This window comes from Cherax quadricarinatus, chromosome 42 (genome assembly GCF_038502225.1).
Source record: "Cherax quadricarinatus isolate ZL_2023a chromosome 42, ASM3850222v1, whole genome shotgun sequence".
In the NCBI taxonomy this organism is placed as follows: domain Eukaryota; kingdom Metazoa; phylum Arthropoda; class Malacostraca; order Decapoda; family Parastacidae; genus Cherax; species Cherax quadricarinatus.
Window position 1 is genome coordinate 14,824,634 of NC_091333.1, and position 17,274 is coordinate 14,841,907.

Genomic DNA, 17,274 nt, shown 5'->3' on the forward strand with positions numbered 1-17,274 from the left:
TTTAGATCCTCAGTGTGCTGTCAGCTACGACATTTAGATCCTCAGTGTACTGTCAGCTACGACATTTAGATCCTCAGTGTGCTGTCAGCTACGACATTTAGATCCTCAGTGTGCTGTCAGCTACGACATTTAGATCCTCAGTGTGCTGTCAGCTACGACATTTAGATCCTCAGTGTGCTGTCAGCTACGACATTTAGATCCTCAGTGTGCTGTCAGCTACGACATTTAGATCCTCAGTGTGCTGTCAGCTACGACATTTAGATCCTCAGTGTGCTGTCAGCTACGACATTTAGATCCTCAGTGTGCTGTCAGCTACGACATTTAGATCCTCAGTGTGCTGTCAGCTACGACATTTAGATCCTCAGTGTACTGTCAGCTACGACATTTAGATCCTCAGTGTGCTGTCAGCTACGACATTTAGATCCTCAGTGTGCTGTCAGCTACGACATTTAGATCCTCAGTGTGCTGTCAGCTACGACATTTAGATCCTCAGTGTGCTGTCAGCTACGACATTTAGATCCTCAGTGTGCTGTCAGCTACGACATTTAGATCCTCAGTGTACTGTCAGCTACGACATTTAGATCCTCAGTGTGCTGTCAGCTACGACATTTAGATCCTCAGTGTGCTGTCAGCTACGACATTTAGATCCTCAGTGTGCTGTCAGCTACGACATTTAGATCCTCAGTGTGCTGTCAGCTACGACATTTAGATCCTCAGTGTGCTGTCAGCTACGACATTTAGATCCTCAGTGTGCTGTCAGCTACGACATTTAGATCCTCAGTGTGCTGTCAGCTACGACATTTAGATCCTCAGTGTGCTGTCATCTACGACATTTAGATCCTCAGTGTGCTGTCAGCTACGACATTTAGATCCTCAGTGTGCTGTTAGTTCCATGAATACTGATAACTTGGTTTAGTATGACTGAACTGCTTAAATTTCTGTTGCTAGCAGCAACAGTATGGGTGACCCCTGAAGGACAGCTGAAGGTTGATCAACCAGCTTGTGATGTAGGCTGCTAGCGGCAACAGTATGTTTGACTCCTGGAGGACAGCTGAAGATTGATCAACCAGGTTGTGATATAGGGTGCTAGCATGAACAGTGTGGTTGACCTTTGGAGGACAGCTGATGGTTGATTAACCAAGTTATGATGGTGACGTTGGATACTACCAACAAAGACTGATGAACAGAGTGAAATCTGAGGCTGCCAGAGTGAGTTCTTCCCCAAGGCGCGGTACTGACCTCTCTTCTCCTCCTCACTCTCGTATCTGACATACAGAGACATCACTCTTAACACAGTATCATCCTCTGTAGACGACTGCAGAATATGTATGAGAGAGGCATCTTTTGAGGGCACAGCACATCTCAAAGTTGATATAAACAAAGTCTTCCAGTGGACCACTGACAACAATATGATGTTCAGTAATGACAAGTTTCAGTTACTACGTCATGGAAAGGTTGAAGAAATAAAGACTGGAACGGAGTATAAAACAAACATGAATCAACAGAAGGTAAGACTAATGCAAGAGACCTGGGAGTGATCATGTCAGAAGAGTTCACCTTCAGGGATCACAGCAATGTCACTATCACAACCGTAAGGAAAATAGGAGTCTGGATAACTAGAACCTTCAAAACAAGAGATGCCAAGCCAATGATGATACTTTTCAAGTCCATTGTTCTCTAGACTGGAGTACTAACAGCTCGTCCAAGGCAGACGAAATTGCAGACCTGGAGAATGTGCAGAGAACTTTTACTGCTCATATAAATTCAAACACCTAAATATTGGTAATAATAAGTCCCTCGAACTGTACTCTTTGGAACGTAGGCGAGAAAGATGTATTATAGTGTGCACCTGCAAAGTACTGGAGAGACCGGTGTCAGCTCTAAACAATGAAGTTGATTCTTGCTGGGGTTTAGCACAGTGTGAGAAAACTGTAAAGGGACCAAGACCCTTTAGCACCCTCCCTTCATCCTTAAGGTATATTGTCAATAGACTCCTATAGTGACCTGCATGACGGAACTTGACAAGTTTCGTAAGTCAGTTCTTTAACAGCCGGACTGTGGTGCCTACTTTGGAATTCTTACAGCCAGCACCAACAAGCTGGTTCACCCGACCATCATTCAGAAGACCTGATCTAAGATCGATAAACAGGGATTGTGACCTCCAGAATGTACTAAGGTAGAATTTAGGGGAGGGAAGGTGGAGGTTAGGGAGGGGGGGGAGGGGAGACACATGAAGTTCTTATTTAGCAAAATTGTATACAAATGCAGTGTGCTGCAGCCTCTTCTATATGATCGATATATAGTGGGAACAAAAGCTGGCTGTGTTTCTCTGTCACACTTCATCATACTGCAGACGTGAGGGCGTAGACAAAAGACAGGGCGTGTGCTGCTTGAAGAATGAGGCTGTTTAGGAGTGGGGAGGAAGAGGGGAAGGGGGAGTCGTTGGGATGGGGGGAGACTACTAGGTCAGGGGTCACATAGCGACCACCCTCGCTTAACAAACTCTCTGAAGAGAAACTAGATGAAGTGAACAGAACTAGACGACTTTACAAGGAAGACGGACAAAGGGATACAGGATTACAATATAGAAGTTACTAAGAAGAGTTGATGGGGACACTGAGTCTCAAGTTGATCACTTGTACTCTCATGACCTGAACACTGCTGGGGGCTCTGAGCGCCTCTCAACGCAGCAGAGACTACACACCTGAAAAAATGCAGAGGTTGTGTACTGGCTGCATAGTGTCAGTAGAACAATGAAAGTATTGGGAACGACTCTTAACCACTTGTATTATTCTTTCTGTAACGGAGGAGAGAATTGATATACTGCGAGTTGGTTACATTACCAAGACCTGTGTCACACACGATGGCTGTGATCATGAAGGCTGTGCATTCATCTATGTAGACTCATCTGCTATGTGCGGGTTACTTGTGTACTGAAAGGCGAGTGTAATTTTCCCTAGAGTTGTCTTCTTCTCACAGTGCAAGTTGTTAGTGTTGGCCTCTCATGGTGCATACTTCTTCAGCAAATTATTTCTAAACATACAGTTATTATTGTCAGGGTATTTTACTTTGTTTTCCAAATTCAGAAGCTGCTTGTATTAATAAGAAAGGTTCATCTAGAAGGTTTTCACCTGGTTCTTTTATTTCCTTAATTGCTTTATTTCTTTTTTTTTATTTTGTCAAATTTATTAATAAAGATTATGAACAATGAGGGTCCCAAACTGATGCCTGTAGAACACCACTTGTGACCGGTGACTGGATATATATAAACTGATACCTTGGATGAGTTTCGAGAGCCTTTTTACTCCTGGAGCCCTGCCATGGACCAAGCTCGTTTGGTGCTTGCCTGGTCACCCAGGCTGATGCTGCTGGTGGCCTGCTGGCCCACATATCCATCATAGCCTAGTTGATTTGGCATCTGGTGAAGATACTCGTCGAGTTTTCTCTTGAAGACTTCTACACTTCTTCCATCAGTGTTTTTAATATTTTTTGGTAAGATGTTGAATAGCTTGGGGCCAAGGAAATTGATATATTGTTCCCTTGATGTACCCACCATATCCCTTTACTTTATTCATTATTTTAGGGATTCAAGTACTCACGTCTGCTGATGAACGGTTTACATGGCTTTAATGACTCGTCGATAGTCTTTAAACCCCCATTAACCAAGGTATGACTGGTCCCTATTCCGACTCTTTATGCAAACTGCAGTAAGTAGTGATGTGTGAGGTGTGTTGCAGGCAGGTAAGGATGGATGTGCGTGCAGCTGCTAGGTGTTGGTGCTACCGCCTCAGGTATCAGTCAAGGCGAGCAAGCATCCCTAGTGCGTCAACCATTCAACCCAAACTTATTTACTTTTATCGTTATTTTTTTTTGTCAAAGCATCATCGGTTTTTCTTTAGATCTAAGTATCAATGACTTGTTGTGTTTTTATCAAAGTATCAGTGGTTCGTTCTGTTTTTATCAAAATATGAGTGGTTCGTTCTGTTATCAAAATATGAGTGGTTCGTTCTGTTATCAAAATATGAGTGGTTCGTTCTGTTTTTATCAAAATATGAGTAGTTTGTTCTGTTTTTATCAAAATATGAGTGGTTCGTTCTGTTTTTATCAAAATATGAGTGGTTCGTTCTGTTTTTATCAAAATATGAGTGGTTCGTTCTGTTTTTATCAAAATATGAGTGGTTCGTTCTGTTATCAAAATATGAGTAGTTTGTTCTGTTTTTATCAAAATATGAGTGGTTCGTTCTGTTTTTATCAAAATATGAGTGGTTCGTTCTGTTTTTATCAAAGTATCACTGGTTCGTTCTGTTTTTATCAAAATATAAGTGGTTTGTTCTGTTTTTATCAAAATATGAGTGGTTCGTTCTGTTATCAAAATATGAGTAGTTCTGTTTTTATCAAAATATGAGTGGTTCGTTCTGTTTTTATCAAAATATGAGTGGTTCGTTCTGTTTTTATCAAAGTATCACTGGTTCGTTCTGTTTTTATCAAAATATAAGTGGTTTGTTCTGTTTTTATCAAAATATAAGTGGTTCGTTCTGTTTTTATCAAAGTATCAGTGGTTCGTTCTGTTTTTATCAAAATATGAGTGGTTCGTTCTGTTTTTATCAAAATATAAGTGGTTCGTTCTGTTTTTATCAAAATATGAGTGGTTCGTTCTGTTTTTATCAAAGTATCAGTGGTTCGTCTTTGTTTTTATCAAAGTATCAGTGATTCGTTCTGTTTTTATCAAAATATGAGTGGTTCGTTCTGTTTTTATTAAAGTATCAGTCGTTCGTTCTGTTCTCGTCAAATTATCAGCGATATTTGTTAATAGAATATTTTGCACATAACCATGGTCTTCCAGTGGGCAGTCGAGAGCAATATGACGTTCAATGGTGATAAGTTCCAGCTGCTTAGGTATCGAAAGAATGAAGAACTCAAAAGAAACACTGTATACAAAACTCAAGAGAATCATCAAACAGAACGAAAGGAACACGTAAAAGATCTGGGAATAATTATGTCAGCTGACCTTTCTTTTAAAGACCATAACAAGACAAAGATCACGACAGCAAAGACGATGACGGGGTGAGTATTGAGAACTTTTAAAATAAGGGAAATAATGCCGATGGTGACACTCTTCAAATCGCTAGTGCTCCCTCACTTAGAATATTGCTCAGTGCTGACGGCCCCGTTCAAAGCAGGAGAAATATCAGAGCTGGAACAAACACAAAGATCGTTAACGGCTCACACTGAGCCAGTAAAGCACCTAAATTACTGGGAACGCCTTCAAGTCTTGAACATGTACTCATTGGAGCGGAGGAGAGAGAGATACATAATAATATATACCTGTAAAGTACTCGAGGGCCTGATCCCAAATCTGCACACTACTATAACAACTTATTGGAGTGAGAGATATGGGAGGAAGTGTAAAATAAACCCAGTGAGGAGCAGGGGTGCGGTGGGGACAATAAGGGAACAATGTATCAACATCCGGGGTCCCAGACTATTCAACATCTTACGAGAAGTTTGTAGATGAATGGTTCAGAGAACCGACATGTTGATAAATTAGACACATGTGCAACTCTTGGGTATCTTTATTTGAGGAAACGTTTCGCCACACAGTGGCTTCATCAGTCCATACGTAGGAGAAACATGAACAGAAGGAGAATGAGGTAATCAGTCCCTCAACCTTGAGTCGATGTGTTCAGTCCATCAATCTTGATTGATGGACTGAACACATCTTACGAGAAGATATCAGAAACACGGCTGGAACAAGTGTAGAAGCCTTCAAGAGGAAACTGGACAAGTATTTTCACCAGGTGCCAGATCAACCAGGCTGTGATGGATATGTGGGGCAGCGGGCCTCCAGCAGCAATAGCCTGGTTGACCAGGCAAGCACCAGACGAGCCTGGCCCATGGTCGGGCTCAGAGAGTAGAGAAACTCTCGAAACTCTTGAAAGGTATATCAGAGGTGTATCTGACTCGTGAGGGAGAGACCGACTCGTGAGATACGTGAGGGAGAGGTCGACTCGTGAGGTTAGGGAAGGAGAGGTCGACTCGTGAGGTACGTGAGGGAGAGGTCGACTCGTGAGGTTAGGGAGGGAGAGGTCGACTCGTGAGGTTACCGAGGGAGGAGTCGATTCGTGAGGTTAGGGAGGGAGAGGTCGACTCGTGAGGTACGTGAGGGAGAGGTCGACTCGTGAGGTTACCGAGGGAGGAGTCGATTCGTGAGGTAAGTTAGGGAGAGGTCGACTCGTGAGGTACGTGAAGGAGAGGTCGATTCGTGAGGTTAGTGAGGGAGAGGTCGACTCGTGAGGTTAGTGAGGAAGAGGTCAACTCGTCAGTTCAGTATATAGGCTCCAAAATTGAATGACCAATACGTCGACCAGCAAGTTCAGTAACCGAGAGGTTAACTGCTGAGTGAACAAGATATCTGCTGAACCTGAAGCCCAGGTTTTAGTCGAATTTAAGTGGATGTGTAGTGAGTTAAGAGTAACTAATAGCTAACACAAGACTCTATTGAGTACCCTCTTGATGACACCAGACGTCTGTTGGTAATCCCGTTTCTGTATGATGGAGACTGTTGAAAGGAATTAATTCCCTTATCCTTATGTTATCTTAGTATACTCATGGTGATAAGCTCCAGCTCCTTAGATCAGGAATGAATGAAGAACTCAAATGGGACATTGTATACAAAACTCCAAAGGATCATAATATAGAACGAAAGAACACGTGCAAGACTTGGGGGTAATTATCTCGTGGGACTTTTCTTTCTTTCAAGGGAAATAGTGCTAGTGGGGACACTTTTCAAATCTATTGTGCTCTTTCGTTTATAATATTGTTCAGTGTTGACGGCCCCGTTCAGGGCAGGAGAGATATCATAGCTGCAACAAATACAGAGATCATTTACTACCCACATAGAGCCAGTAAAGCATTTAAATTACTGGTAACGCCTTAAAGTCTTGAATATGTACTCACTGGAGCGGAGGAGAAACATACATGATGTATTCCTGAAAAGTACTTGAGGGCTCGGACCCAAATCTGTAAACTGTCATAAAATACTGGAGCGAGAGATATGGGAGAAAGTGCAAAATAAATCCAGAGAAACGGGACAAGTATAGGAGTGTTTAAGAGGAAAGTGGATAAGTATTTTCATCATGTGCCAGATCAACCAGACTGTGACGAATATGTATGCCAGCAGGCCTCTAGCAGCAACAATCTGGTTGACAGAGCAAGCAGCAGACAAGTTGGCCATGCTTTTTCATTGGTCCCATGTCTATACACAGATTGGGGACTAATCCCACTTGGACTTTCCAGGTAACCAATGACGGTATTTTTCTATTATTCAAGTTAATGGGAATGTTGTTGTGCATTAAAAATTGTGTGATGTTAGGGAAAGGATCGTCAACATTGTTTGACACACACTGAGAGTAACTGGTGTGAACATGTATGTGCTGGCTCACGAAATTGTAATGACACGATTGCAAACAAACCTTACCACGGGTGGGGCTTGAACCCCCGGTTAGAAAGTCGTAAATTTCTAGATCGACACGTTAGCCACTGGACCAGCTAGCTACAATAAGATTCATCCAACTAGGTATATTTATACACCATAGGAAGGTTAGCAAAGGCACCACTGTGACCACTTTTACAAGATTATGTACGTTCACAACATTGTAATCTCTAGTGTATCATTTGTCAACAGTGTTACGTTGTATTTCATGAAGTGCACAAGGTTGTTAATTAAGTTTTTAATGCAAAAATACCAGTTATTACATCTTGGGATTGTAATATTGTGGCCTTGTGGGTGATGATATGATCAGTCAGGTTGTGTCTGCTGGCGAGTCTTAGTTGAGTATTACCACCACAGACTCGCCCATCAGAGATAGTTTGTTGAAACTTAAGATTCTAAGATGTTTATTATTGCTCCTTATTGGGAACTCGTAAACTTGTTTCTAGTTCTCCCGTAGCGGAGGTGAGAAAGATGCATTATGTTTACACCTGAAAAATGCTGGACGAACTGGTTATAAATCTGAACACTAAATTTACTCAGAACGAGAATGGAAGCCTTGACAGACGGTGCAAAATACCTCCAATAAAGATCAGGGGTGTAACAAGTAATGTATACCTTCATAAATGTAAAGAGAAAAAGACTTTTCAACACTCTCCCTTCATATATATATATATATATATATATATATATATATATATATATATATATATATATATATATATATATAAAGGGAAATTACCAACAGACTTCAAGAAGGAACTTGAGAATTACTTCTACATATCCTTGATCAGCCAGCTAGCAATTTTTGCAATGGGCTGATTACCCAGGACACAAAACAGGAGACTTGGTTTAGAGTGCAGGCAATGATCCGCGGTAGCAGTAGCTGGTAGCAGCGCTTACACCCGACACTCGTGTATCTCCGTTGGGCTAAAATTGTATACGCGGGTGTTGCGTAAAAGTAGCAAGTTATGGATGCTGTTGGATGGGAAGGCTGGTAGGGGTGAGGAAACTCTTATTAGGAGGGATTTAAGGCTGGTGGGAGGGAAATGTCACGTTAATTAAGGAGTCTCCCTTCCCCCCCCTCCCATTCACACCTTCCCTTTTACCCCCTTCTCTTTTCCTTCTACTCCTTACATATCCCCATCAACTTCTTCTCTCCCTCTTCTACTCCTTCACTTTCCCTTCCACTCCTCCCCTATTCACTGTTTGTAGCCATTTTATTGGTGCAAAGAAACATTGCCTCGTTACCTAATGTTGTAGCTGTTGGTAAATGTAATTTGTATGCATCAACAGCCCGAGTTATCAATGTAGTCTGACCTCAGGCCTCAGGCTTGGTTATATTTAGTACTTGCTAGGAGCAGGGACGCCATGGGCACAATAAGAGAATATTGTGTCAACATTCGTGGTCCAAGACTCTTCAACGTGCTACCAGCGAATACCAGAAATATTGATGTTTTCAAGAGGAAACCATTTCCATACATGTTTGTGTGATAACATTAACATGGCATAACATACCGACAAGTTGATGAATGAGACATTCAACACATGGGTAACTTTGAAAACGTTTCGCCAACCAGTGCCTTTATCATTTCAGTACTGAGCTTATTTACTGTCTCCATTTAATAACCTCTATATCGAATTGATGAAGCCTCTGGTTGGCGAAACGTCTTCAAAATAAAGAACTCAGGTATTGCAAGTGTGTCTAACTCATCATCTGTTTGAGCTTGTCAGGACAGATGCCACAGAGGCATCCCTGTGCTGCCACACACGTTGGCGTTGGCACACTCAGCATCAAAACATTGTGTTGCTGCGAGGTTGAAGCTCGCCATCTCAATAATGGTAGTAATTAAGGTATTAGATAAGGTAGACATCCTGTGTGTGAATCACGGAGTCTCAGGGAGAGAACCTGCGCCTCGCACACTGCTTCTCTCCCTCGCCCCGTTACTAACTACACACCTGTGCAACACTTGGGTATCTTTATTGAGGAAACATTTTGCCATACAGTGGCTTCATCAGTCCAATATAAAGGAGAATAGTTAAGAATGGTGGAACGATTGATGGACTGATTACATTGACTCCAGGCTGAGGGACTGATTACCTCAAACTCCATTCTCCTTTGTATTGGACTGATGAAGTCACTGTGTGGCGAAACGTTTCCTCAGTAAAGATACCCAAGTGTTGCATGTGTCTAATTTATCAACTTGTCGGTTCTCTGAACCATTTACCTACACTACCTACTCCTGGGGGAAGAGGGGCGGTGCCCCCCCTTCTTCCTAGTGTCAACCCCTTGATAAAAACCACTGTGTACCTGCCTCTTCCCTGCACCTACCGCCCATATACCGCCCACAAAGTCTCGTTTACGCCCAATCCACTGGAAGGCTGCGTAATGCCTTCCGCAGGAAGACCCGCAATCTGTGTCACTCTTGTCATTATTTCCCTCCTCCTCCTCAGCTAAATTTTCACTCATTATGCACACCAAGTATAGAGACACTTGGCTTTTTTTAAATGTACACTCTGCCACTTTCACGAAAATATTCGGGTGAATTATCACACGTGCTGTGGAGTAGAGTGGAAACCTTGGTGTGTACGTCTTTATTGCTGTAGCCGTAAGGGCGTCTTTGTATTCCTCTCCTGTGAGCTTGTGGACCTTGCAGTGGACGTCACTACGCTCCAGGGAGATCTGTTTCCGCATTTCCTGCAACTTTCCTTGGCGGTGGGGGCGTGATGGAGGGAGGGAGGATGTGGTGGAGGCGTGGGGGAGGGAAGGCGTGTTTGTGGTGGCAGTCACTGTCTGTGTGATCGTCGTGGTAGGAGGTGCACCATCACTGTCGTCCTGCTTGTCTAGCCACCTTACCTAGCCCCGTGTGAGACCTGACCCTAGCTAGTGATGATTGGATGACGCAAGGTCAGGTGTGGTGCACCTAGATGTGTTGTGTGTGTTTCTTGGCGCTGGTGGTGGTGGTGAGGAGACTGCAACAATGACTGTTACACTGATGACAGTTCTACACCCGCCTGCGACGCCCTACTGTGCCGTTGAAGGCTCCTATACTTCAGTGATTACTCCACTGTTGAGCACCATGTAGTGAGTGCTTGACCACTGCTGTACACCATGTAGTGAGTGCTTGACCACTGCAGTACACCATGTAGTGAGTGCTTAACCACTGCTGTACACCATGTAGTGAGTGCTTGACCACTGCTGTACACCATGTAGTGAGTGCTTAACCACTGCTGTACACCATGTAGTGAGTGCTTGACCACTGCTGTACACCATGTAGTGAGTGCTTAACCACTACTGTCATCTCTTCACGGTTTCTGGTATTGCTCGAGCCTCAGTCTCTGATTAGATATATTTTTTTAATTGGAAACTAAAATTTCAGGAAAGAGGACTATTAAACACACATGAAAGAAAATATAAATCTGCAGTGAACTCAACTAAAACCTTGCAAGACATGCAAGACTTACTTGCCATCTTGCATGTCCATGAGGTTGAAACGTAAAAACAACAATCCTGCCAGAGTGCAAAACACTTGTTTGACACTTGAAGGCCCCGGGGCGGCCACTTGCTGGTGGACCATGGTGTCTCAGTTTTTTTTTTTTGTGTGTGTGTGTGTGTGTGTCGGTGCTTGGTACTGTGGTGCTCATGTGGTCTCCCTTGTAGCGTGTTCGTCACACTGCCCTTCTCCCGGCTCCCGCCTCACTGACGCAGCCTAACAATCTACAATTCACGTGATGTCTGTGTCTGGGGCAGGGCTAGTGCGGGCGTGGCGTTCACGGAGAGATGGTAGACGGCGGCGGGCACGGGCATGTGCGGCACTTTGTAGGATAGCCAGTGCCAAGGTCAGAATGAAACTACGGCCCGCAATTAGATGCTCGTCATCCAGCGACGCCCTGGACTCCCTTCATGACGAAGATGAGTTTGTCTTCCAGGGCGGGCAGAGCGTGGGCCAAGACCTGATACTGCCCACTCACACCGCTCCCCACCACCTGGTACTGCCTTCCCTCACCGCCACCCACCACCTTGATACACACATCTTCCACACTGCTCTCAAGACGACCAAACCAAAGTACAGCAAGGCTCCCCCTACCCCTGGCAACAACTACGTTGACTACCGGGACATGAGCTGGGTGTCAGCGCCCATCTTGGGCTACAACGAGCGATGTATCGACGACTGTATTGCTGCCAGGACTCGTGCCATTGACGCTACAGGCGACACTTCCTCCAGTGGTGTGGAGAGCATGACACAGGAGAGCGGAGGTTCCACCACCTCCTCCACCACAAACCAGGTGGCCACACACACCTCCAAGCCCCAGCAGCACTCTTCCCAGGAGCAGGTAGCTGCCACAACTGAACCTCTATATGCCCGCCCTAACAAGAACTGTAAGTGGTCATTCAATAAGAATGTTGAGACGGGAGCCTCGTGTTCTGCTGAGTTTCTGCCAAGAGAGATTAATCTCCCTAATAGAAAGCGCAACCAGCTGGTGGAGTCCTCGTTTTCTTCGACCATTACCAACACCCCACCGTATATTTCCAGAAGTCCACCGCCCTTTTGTAACAGTTCACCATCGCTTTCCAGCAGTCCACCTCCCCTTCCCAGTAGCCCACCACCTATTTCCAGTAGTCCACCACTCCTCTCCACCAGTCCTCCGCCACTTCCCACCAACCTACCGTCACTTCCTACCAGTCCACCGCCACTTCCTACCAGTCCACCGCCACTTCCTACCAGTCCACCGCCACTTCCCACCAGTCCACCGCCACTTCCCACCAGTCCACCGCCACTTCCCACCAGTCCACCGCCACTTTCCACCAACCCACCGCCACTTTCCACCAACCCACCGCCACTTTCCACCAACCCACCGCCACTTTCCACCAACCCACCGCCACTTTCCACCAACCCACCGCCACTTCCCACCAACCCACTGCCACTTCCCACCAACCCACCGCCACTTCCCACTAGTCTGCCATCCTTGCTTACCATCTCAACACGTACCCCTGTCACTCAGTGGTCAGCATCATATAACCAGCCAGTTTCAACATCTCGGACCATTCGTACCATACGACCACAAGCCATTTCTGTCGTGCCTTCAGGGCCATACCAGAGCAGGGTGCCATTAAGGAGTCTTAAGGAGGGTAGCAGCAGTGCCCGAGTTACACAGCTAAGCAGCCTCCAAGTCCGTAGCAATGCCAGAAGCACACAGGGAGAGTACGTTGAGGTCCACAGCAGTGCCACACAGCTAAACAACTTTGAGGTCCACAGCAGTGCCAGAATCACACAGCCGAACAGCGTTCAGGTGCACGACACCAGCGGTGTGTGTCGCGGAGTAGTGCGAACGGGTGTGACACACCTGGATGATGGTGCCAGGCGTGTCATGACAACACTAACCACCTCGGCCACACCTCCAGCTGTCGCAGTAGAGGAGTCTACCTCTTTCTCGAGAACTAGAAGGGCTGAACAGAACCACGAAGGACACAGAACCACAGCTAATGTGGACCCGTCCGTGGCAAGCTCGAAGCTCTGTGCTGCTCTGCCTCTCACTCCCTCTCAGCTCTATGGAAACAATCGCGCTCTGGTCAGGAGCACCCCTAATCCTGGACTTCCCTGGCTGCTACATGGAAAGGGCCGCACCGTCCCTGCTCTCTACAACAGGTTTATCCTCTTGGGTGTTGCTCGCACCTCTAGTGTTGGTCACCAAACTACCGAGGACACGAGAAGCAAGACTCGCCCAAGACAAAACAATTCACGGAAACGCGGCGCAGGTAATGTTAAAATTTTAATGTTACGTCATAGAGTCTCGTAACAATGCAAGATAACCTTCACTACATATAGGTTTTCAGACCATTGTACATTTTACAATAGTTACAATAAACATAATTGTTACAGGGATACATTAGTTGTCAGTTATTTAGATATAAACTGGGTAAACCTCAAAATGTGCGAGTGTGACTTAGTTTCATTGAGGTCATTTGGGAAGTATTCTCATTGTCAACAAGACTGGCGGAAGGCCTGTCTGCGAGGGTAAAAAAAAATAAAAACCCTTGAAAGCGGTCACAGGTATGTGACAGTGGTGGCAGGGTAAGCTTCGGGTCTTGGGTAGTGAGCTCCACACACCTGCCACTATAGCCACTGATGTATGTATAATGTTCACACGGGTCTTAATCTTGCAATGATCCGTCTCTGGCTAAGAAGGAGAATGGGTTCTGCCTATAGCCAGAGTCAAACTAGCTCTTCTTATATCTACCACTACATATCACTTGAGGGCCTGAAACTGGGTGACACGGGTCTACCTTTGAGTGCAAAACAAATGCTCAATAAACCAATGTATGTAGTCTAGGAGGCAGGACTAGGAATATATGGAATCTAGGAGGCAGAACTAGGAATATATAGTCTAGGAGGCCGGACTAGGAGCTAGGTCTCGACATCCGGCAAATATTAATCAGTGCTCTCTCTCTCTCTCTCTCTCTCTCTCTCTCTCTCTCTCTCTCTCTCTCTCTCTCTCTCTCTCTCTCTCTCTCTCTCTCTCTCTCTCTCTCTCTCTCTCACACACACACACACACACACACACTAACTAACTAACTAACACACACACACACACCTACACACACAACAGGCCTAGTGTCTAATCGACATGTGCCTAGGACAAAATGGTAACTAACTGACACACAGGTTGTCAAAGGCACTTGTTGACAGACACTTGGCCTGGGTGTGGGCTTTTTTTGTGTTCGTGTGTATTTGGTGCAGTGTGGTGTTGTTAATGTGTGTGTGTGTGTGTGTGTGTGTGTGTGTGTGTGTGTGTGTGTGTGTGTGCGTGCGCACGCGCGCCGCTTGTGCAGTTACTACTACTACTACTACCACCACACACAGCAGAGTAACAGTAAAGAATGAGAGGTCAGAATGGGAGATAGTAACGAGTGGGGTTCCTCAAGGATCAGTACTAGGACCACTACTGTTCCTAATATACCTGAACGATCTGTCAGAGGGGTCATAACAGACTTGCTCACATACTATAAAGGCAATGTACAGATCACGTCTGTATTTACTACGTTTCGCTGTACTTGGGGCTAGACGTGGTGTGTAAATGGACGTTTTTTTCAGCTTGTAGTGCCAGTATTACCACCACGTCATGATAATGATACAGTTGACGGACCCAAACGTATACAAACGTATAGGACAGTGTTGAGAAATGGAAGAACATAAGATTTTATTGTAGGAAGTTTACCTTTGCCTTGGTTTACATTCTTAAAGGTATACTTTGTCATGTGTATACGTATTAAGAAATAACTTGTCATGGCTATACCCTGTCATGTTTGTATACCTTGTTACGTGTGTATACCTTTTCAGTCAGGGTATTGTATACCGTTGAAGAGTTTCGTAATTTTTATATTTCCACAGCCAGGTCCTGGGCCAGGCTTGTTTGGTGCTTGCCTGGTCAGTCAGGCTGTTGCTGCTGATGTCCCGCTGGCCTACATATTCATTACAACCTGGTTGATCTGGTATTTTGATTAGGTGTATATCCAGTTTCTTCTTTGACAAATATCTTCACCAGGTGCCAGATCAATTAGACTGTGATGGATATGTGGGCCAGCGGGTCGCCAGCAGTAATAGCCTGGTTGACCAGGCAAGCATCAAACGAGAAAAACTCGAAATTCACCATAGGTATATATCTTCCGATAAGACGTTGAAAAGTCTGAAATCACGGAGTTGATATAGTGAAAAGCAGGGATGCCCACGGCGCCCCTGCTTTTCACTAAGTTTATTTTACATTTTTCCCCCATGTCTCTGATTCTAGTGTGGTATGGAAGTGTACAGATTTGTATCTCTGTTATTCCTCCACTCCAGAGTTGTCATGTAGGGGGGTAATGATTAGGGGAATATGGGGGTAAGCGGGGGGAGTCAGTAGGTAGGGGACAGGCGAGGCAGTAGGAGAGACGAGTGTGGAGGTTGGTAGGTAATGTGAGGTCACTGGTGACTACATCTTCACCTCTCATTACTCTACACTACACTCCACACTACTCACCCTCTCACTACTTTAACTAAACATAAATAAATGGAGAAATGAGTAAATAACGGGGACAGTGAATATTACTATTCTACTCAAACACAGTTTATTATTAAGTCTTTGTACAATAATATATTTGGGAACAGAACATTATTGTGGTTTAGATAAATGGGGTGGTACACATAAGCAGTGAGACAGGGAACACAATCAACTTGACTAAAATGAATGTAACTTACAATATAGTTCAGAGGGCAGTTCATCACAGGAACTAAGCCACAGGTCCCAAGACCTACACAGCACGAGTACTGCGCCAAGCCAGTACTCTGCCCAATGCCTCCAACAGTCTCATCCAGAGACTTCAGCAGCCTTCTCCCGAGCCCTGCACCCCAGCAGCAGCTCCGCTCGAATCTCCTGATCATGCTCTTCCTTGGGCTTTTATGGTGGTCCAAGCACCCTCCACAACCACGTGTACGACCTGACGCCTAGGTCTGACGCCGTCAAGAACAAAAGACCTCAGACGTGGGCGTGGCTACAGACGTCTGCCAAGGCAAGGTGTGACCATATAATTGGTTAAATTAGGTCTCCCCAGAGACCTCACAAGCCCAGCTGAACTACATCACAGAGTACATATTCAGTACTTGGACATATTTAAAATAGTTTATTGTCTCTATGCAGGCACTGAATGATCACTGGATCTGTCTGGTTCAACTGTGCTCTCTTACCTTGAACGGAACCGTCAACACTGAACTCCAAGCGAGAGAGCATAAGTGATTTGAGTTAGTCTTTCTACTGGTATTTTTTTCTGACTTTTTCGACATTTATATTACTATGTTCAGCTGACATTATTATACCCAGGTACTTCACTTGTTACTTTCATTCTATTTGGCGTTTAGCACAGTGACGTCTGAGGAAGGGTAGAAATGTTGGCTTCGCCTAAGGTAGGATGGAAGGAAGTGTTGGAGACGCCAAGCGTTGAGTGTTTGGGATTGGACATGGTGTTTGAGTGTGGACATGGTAATATCTATCAAGGGATTCAGAAAAAGACGGTTAATGGAACTTGAGTTTGGGGGTGGGAAGTACGGTGGATGCACCTAGTAAGTCTGAGGATGTTGTGGATGGGTGAACCACCAGTGTTCCCTCATGGCAGTACTCGTCTGAAGGCAGTACGGAGCTAGTGATGGTGAATGTCTCTCGAGTCACTCTGCCTTTATGGGAAGCTTTCAACTGGGTAAACAAGAATAAATATAACTCATAAAAAAATATTGCTGAAAACGACAAAGGAATTTGGAAAGCATTATATAACAATGTAAGAATCCAAAGATCTTTTCCATTTATATTGATGAAATATTACAGCGTATTGGAGGATAAAGCAGATATCATATATATTTTTCCTATATTTGCTGTATAAAACTTTGTCAAGTTTATACCACTACAGTAATGTGTCACTGGCCAGAACCTTCTAAGATTTATAAATATTTGAGATCAATACACAGATATAACTTCCCGTATAACAGTGATACAAGTACAAGAGCCGGCCTGACCCCTGTTGGAAGATCTTCCTCAACCAGAAATTACTGCAAGATGACAAATTTCACAGACTTTTTTTTTAAGAAACTAATCACTTTCTACTTATCCTTGACTGTATTCTTTGGTTATCCTTCGTTGTTCGTGTTTATACTTGCTGGAGAACTTACAAGTTGCTCAAATGACAAAACTTCTACTGAACGATTCATTAGATAACTAACACCAGAGTCAGAAAACCGAGAGAGACGGAAAAAATAACCTGA

At 44.5% G+C, this 17,274-nt stretch overlaps 1 protein-coding gene across 9 annotated transcripts in view; it reads left to right on the forward strand.

Annotated features, from left to right (window-relative positions):
- Magi (membrane associated guanylate kinase, WW and PDZ domain containing protein magi) overlaps positions 1–17,274 on the forward strand; it is a 379,317-nt gene that overhangs the window by 199,661 nt on the left and 162,382 nt on the right. Inside the window, exon 1 of one of the 9 annotated variants that reach the window (XM_070093309.1) lies at positions 11,953–13,247. The exons of the other annotated variants lie outside the window; for them this stretch is intronic. Coding sequence (XP_069949410.1) covers positions 12,860–13,247 — 388 coding nt within the window. The 5' untranslated portion in view covers positions 11,953–12,859. Of the gene's footprint in view, positions 1–11,952; positions 13,248–17,274 lie in introns of those variants that run through there. 9 annotated transcript variants of the gene reach the window in all.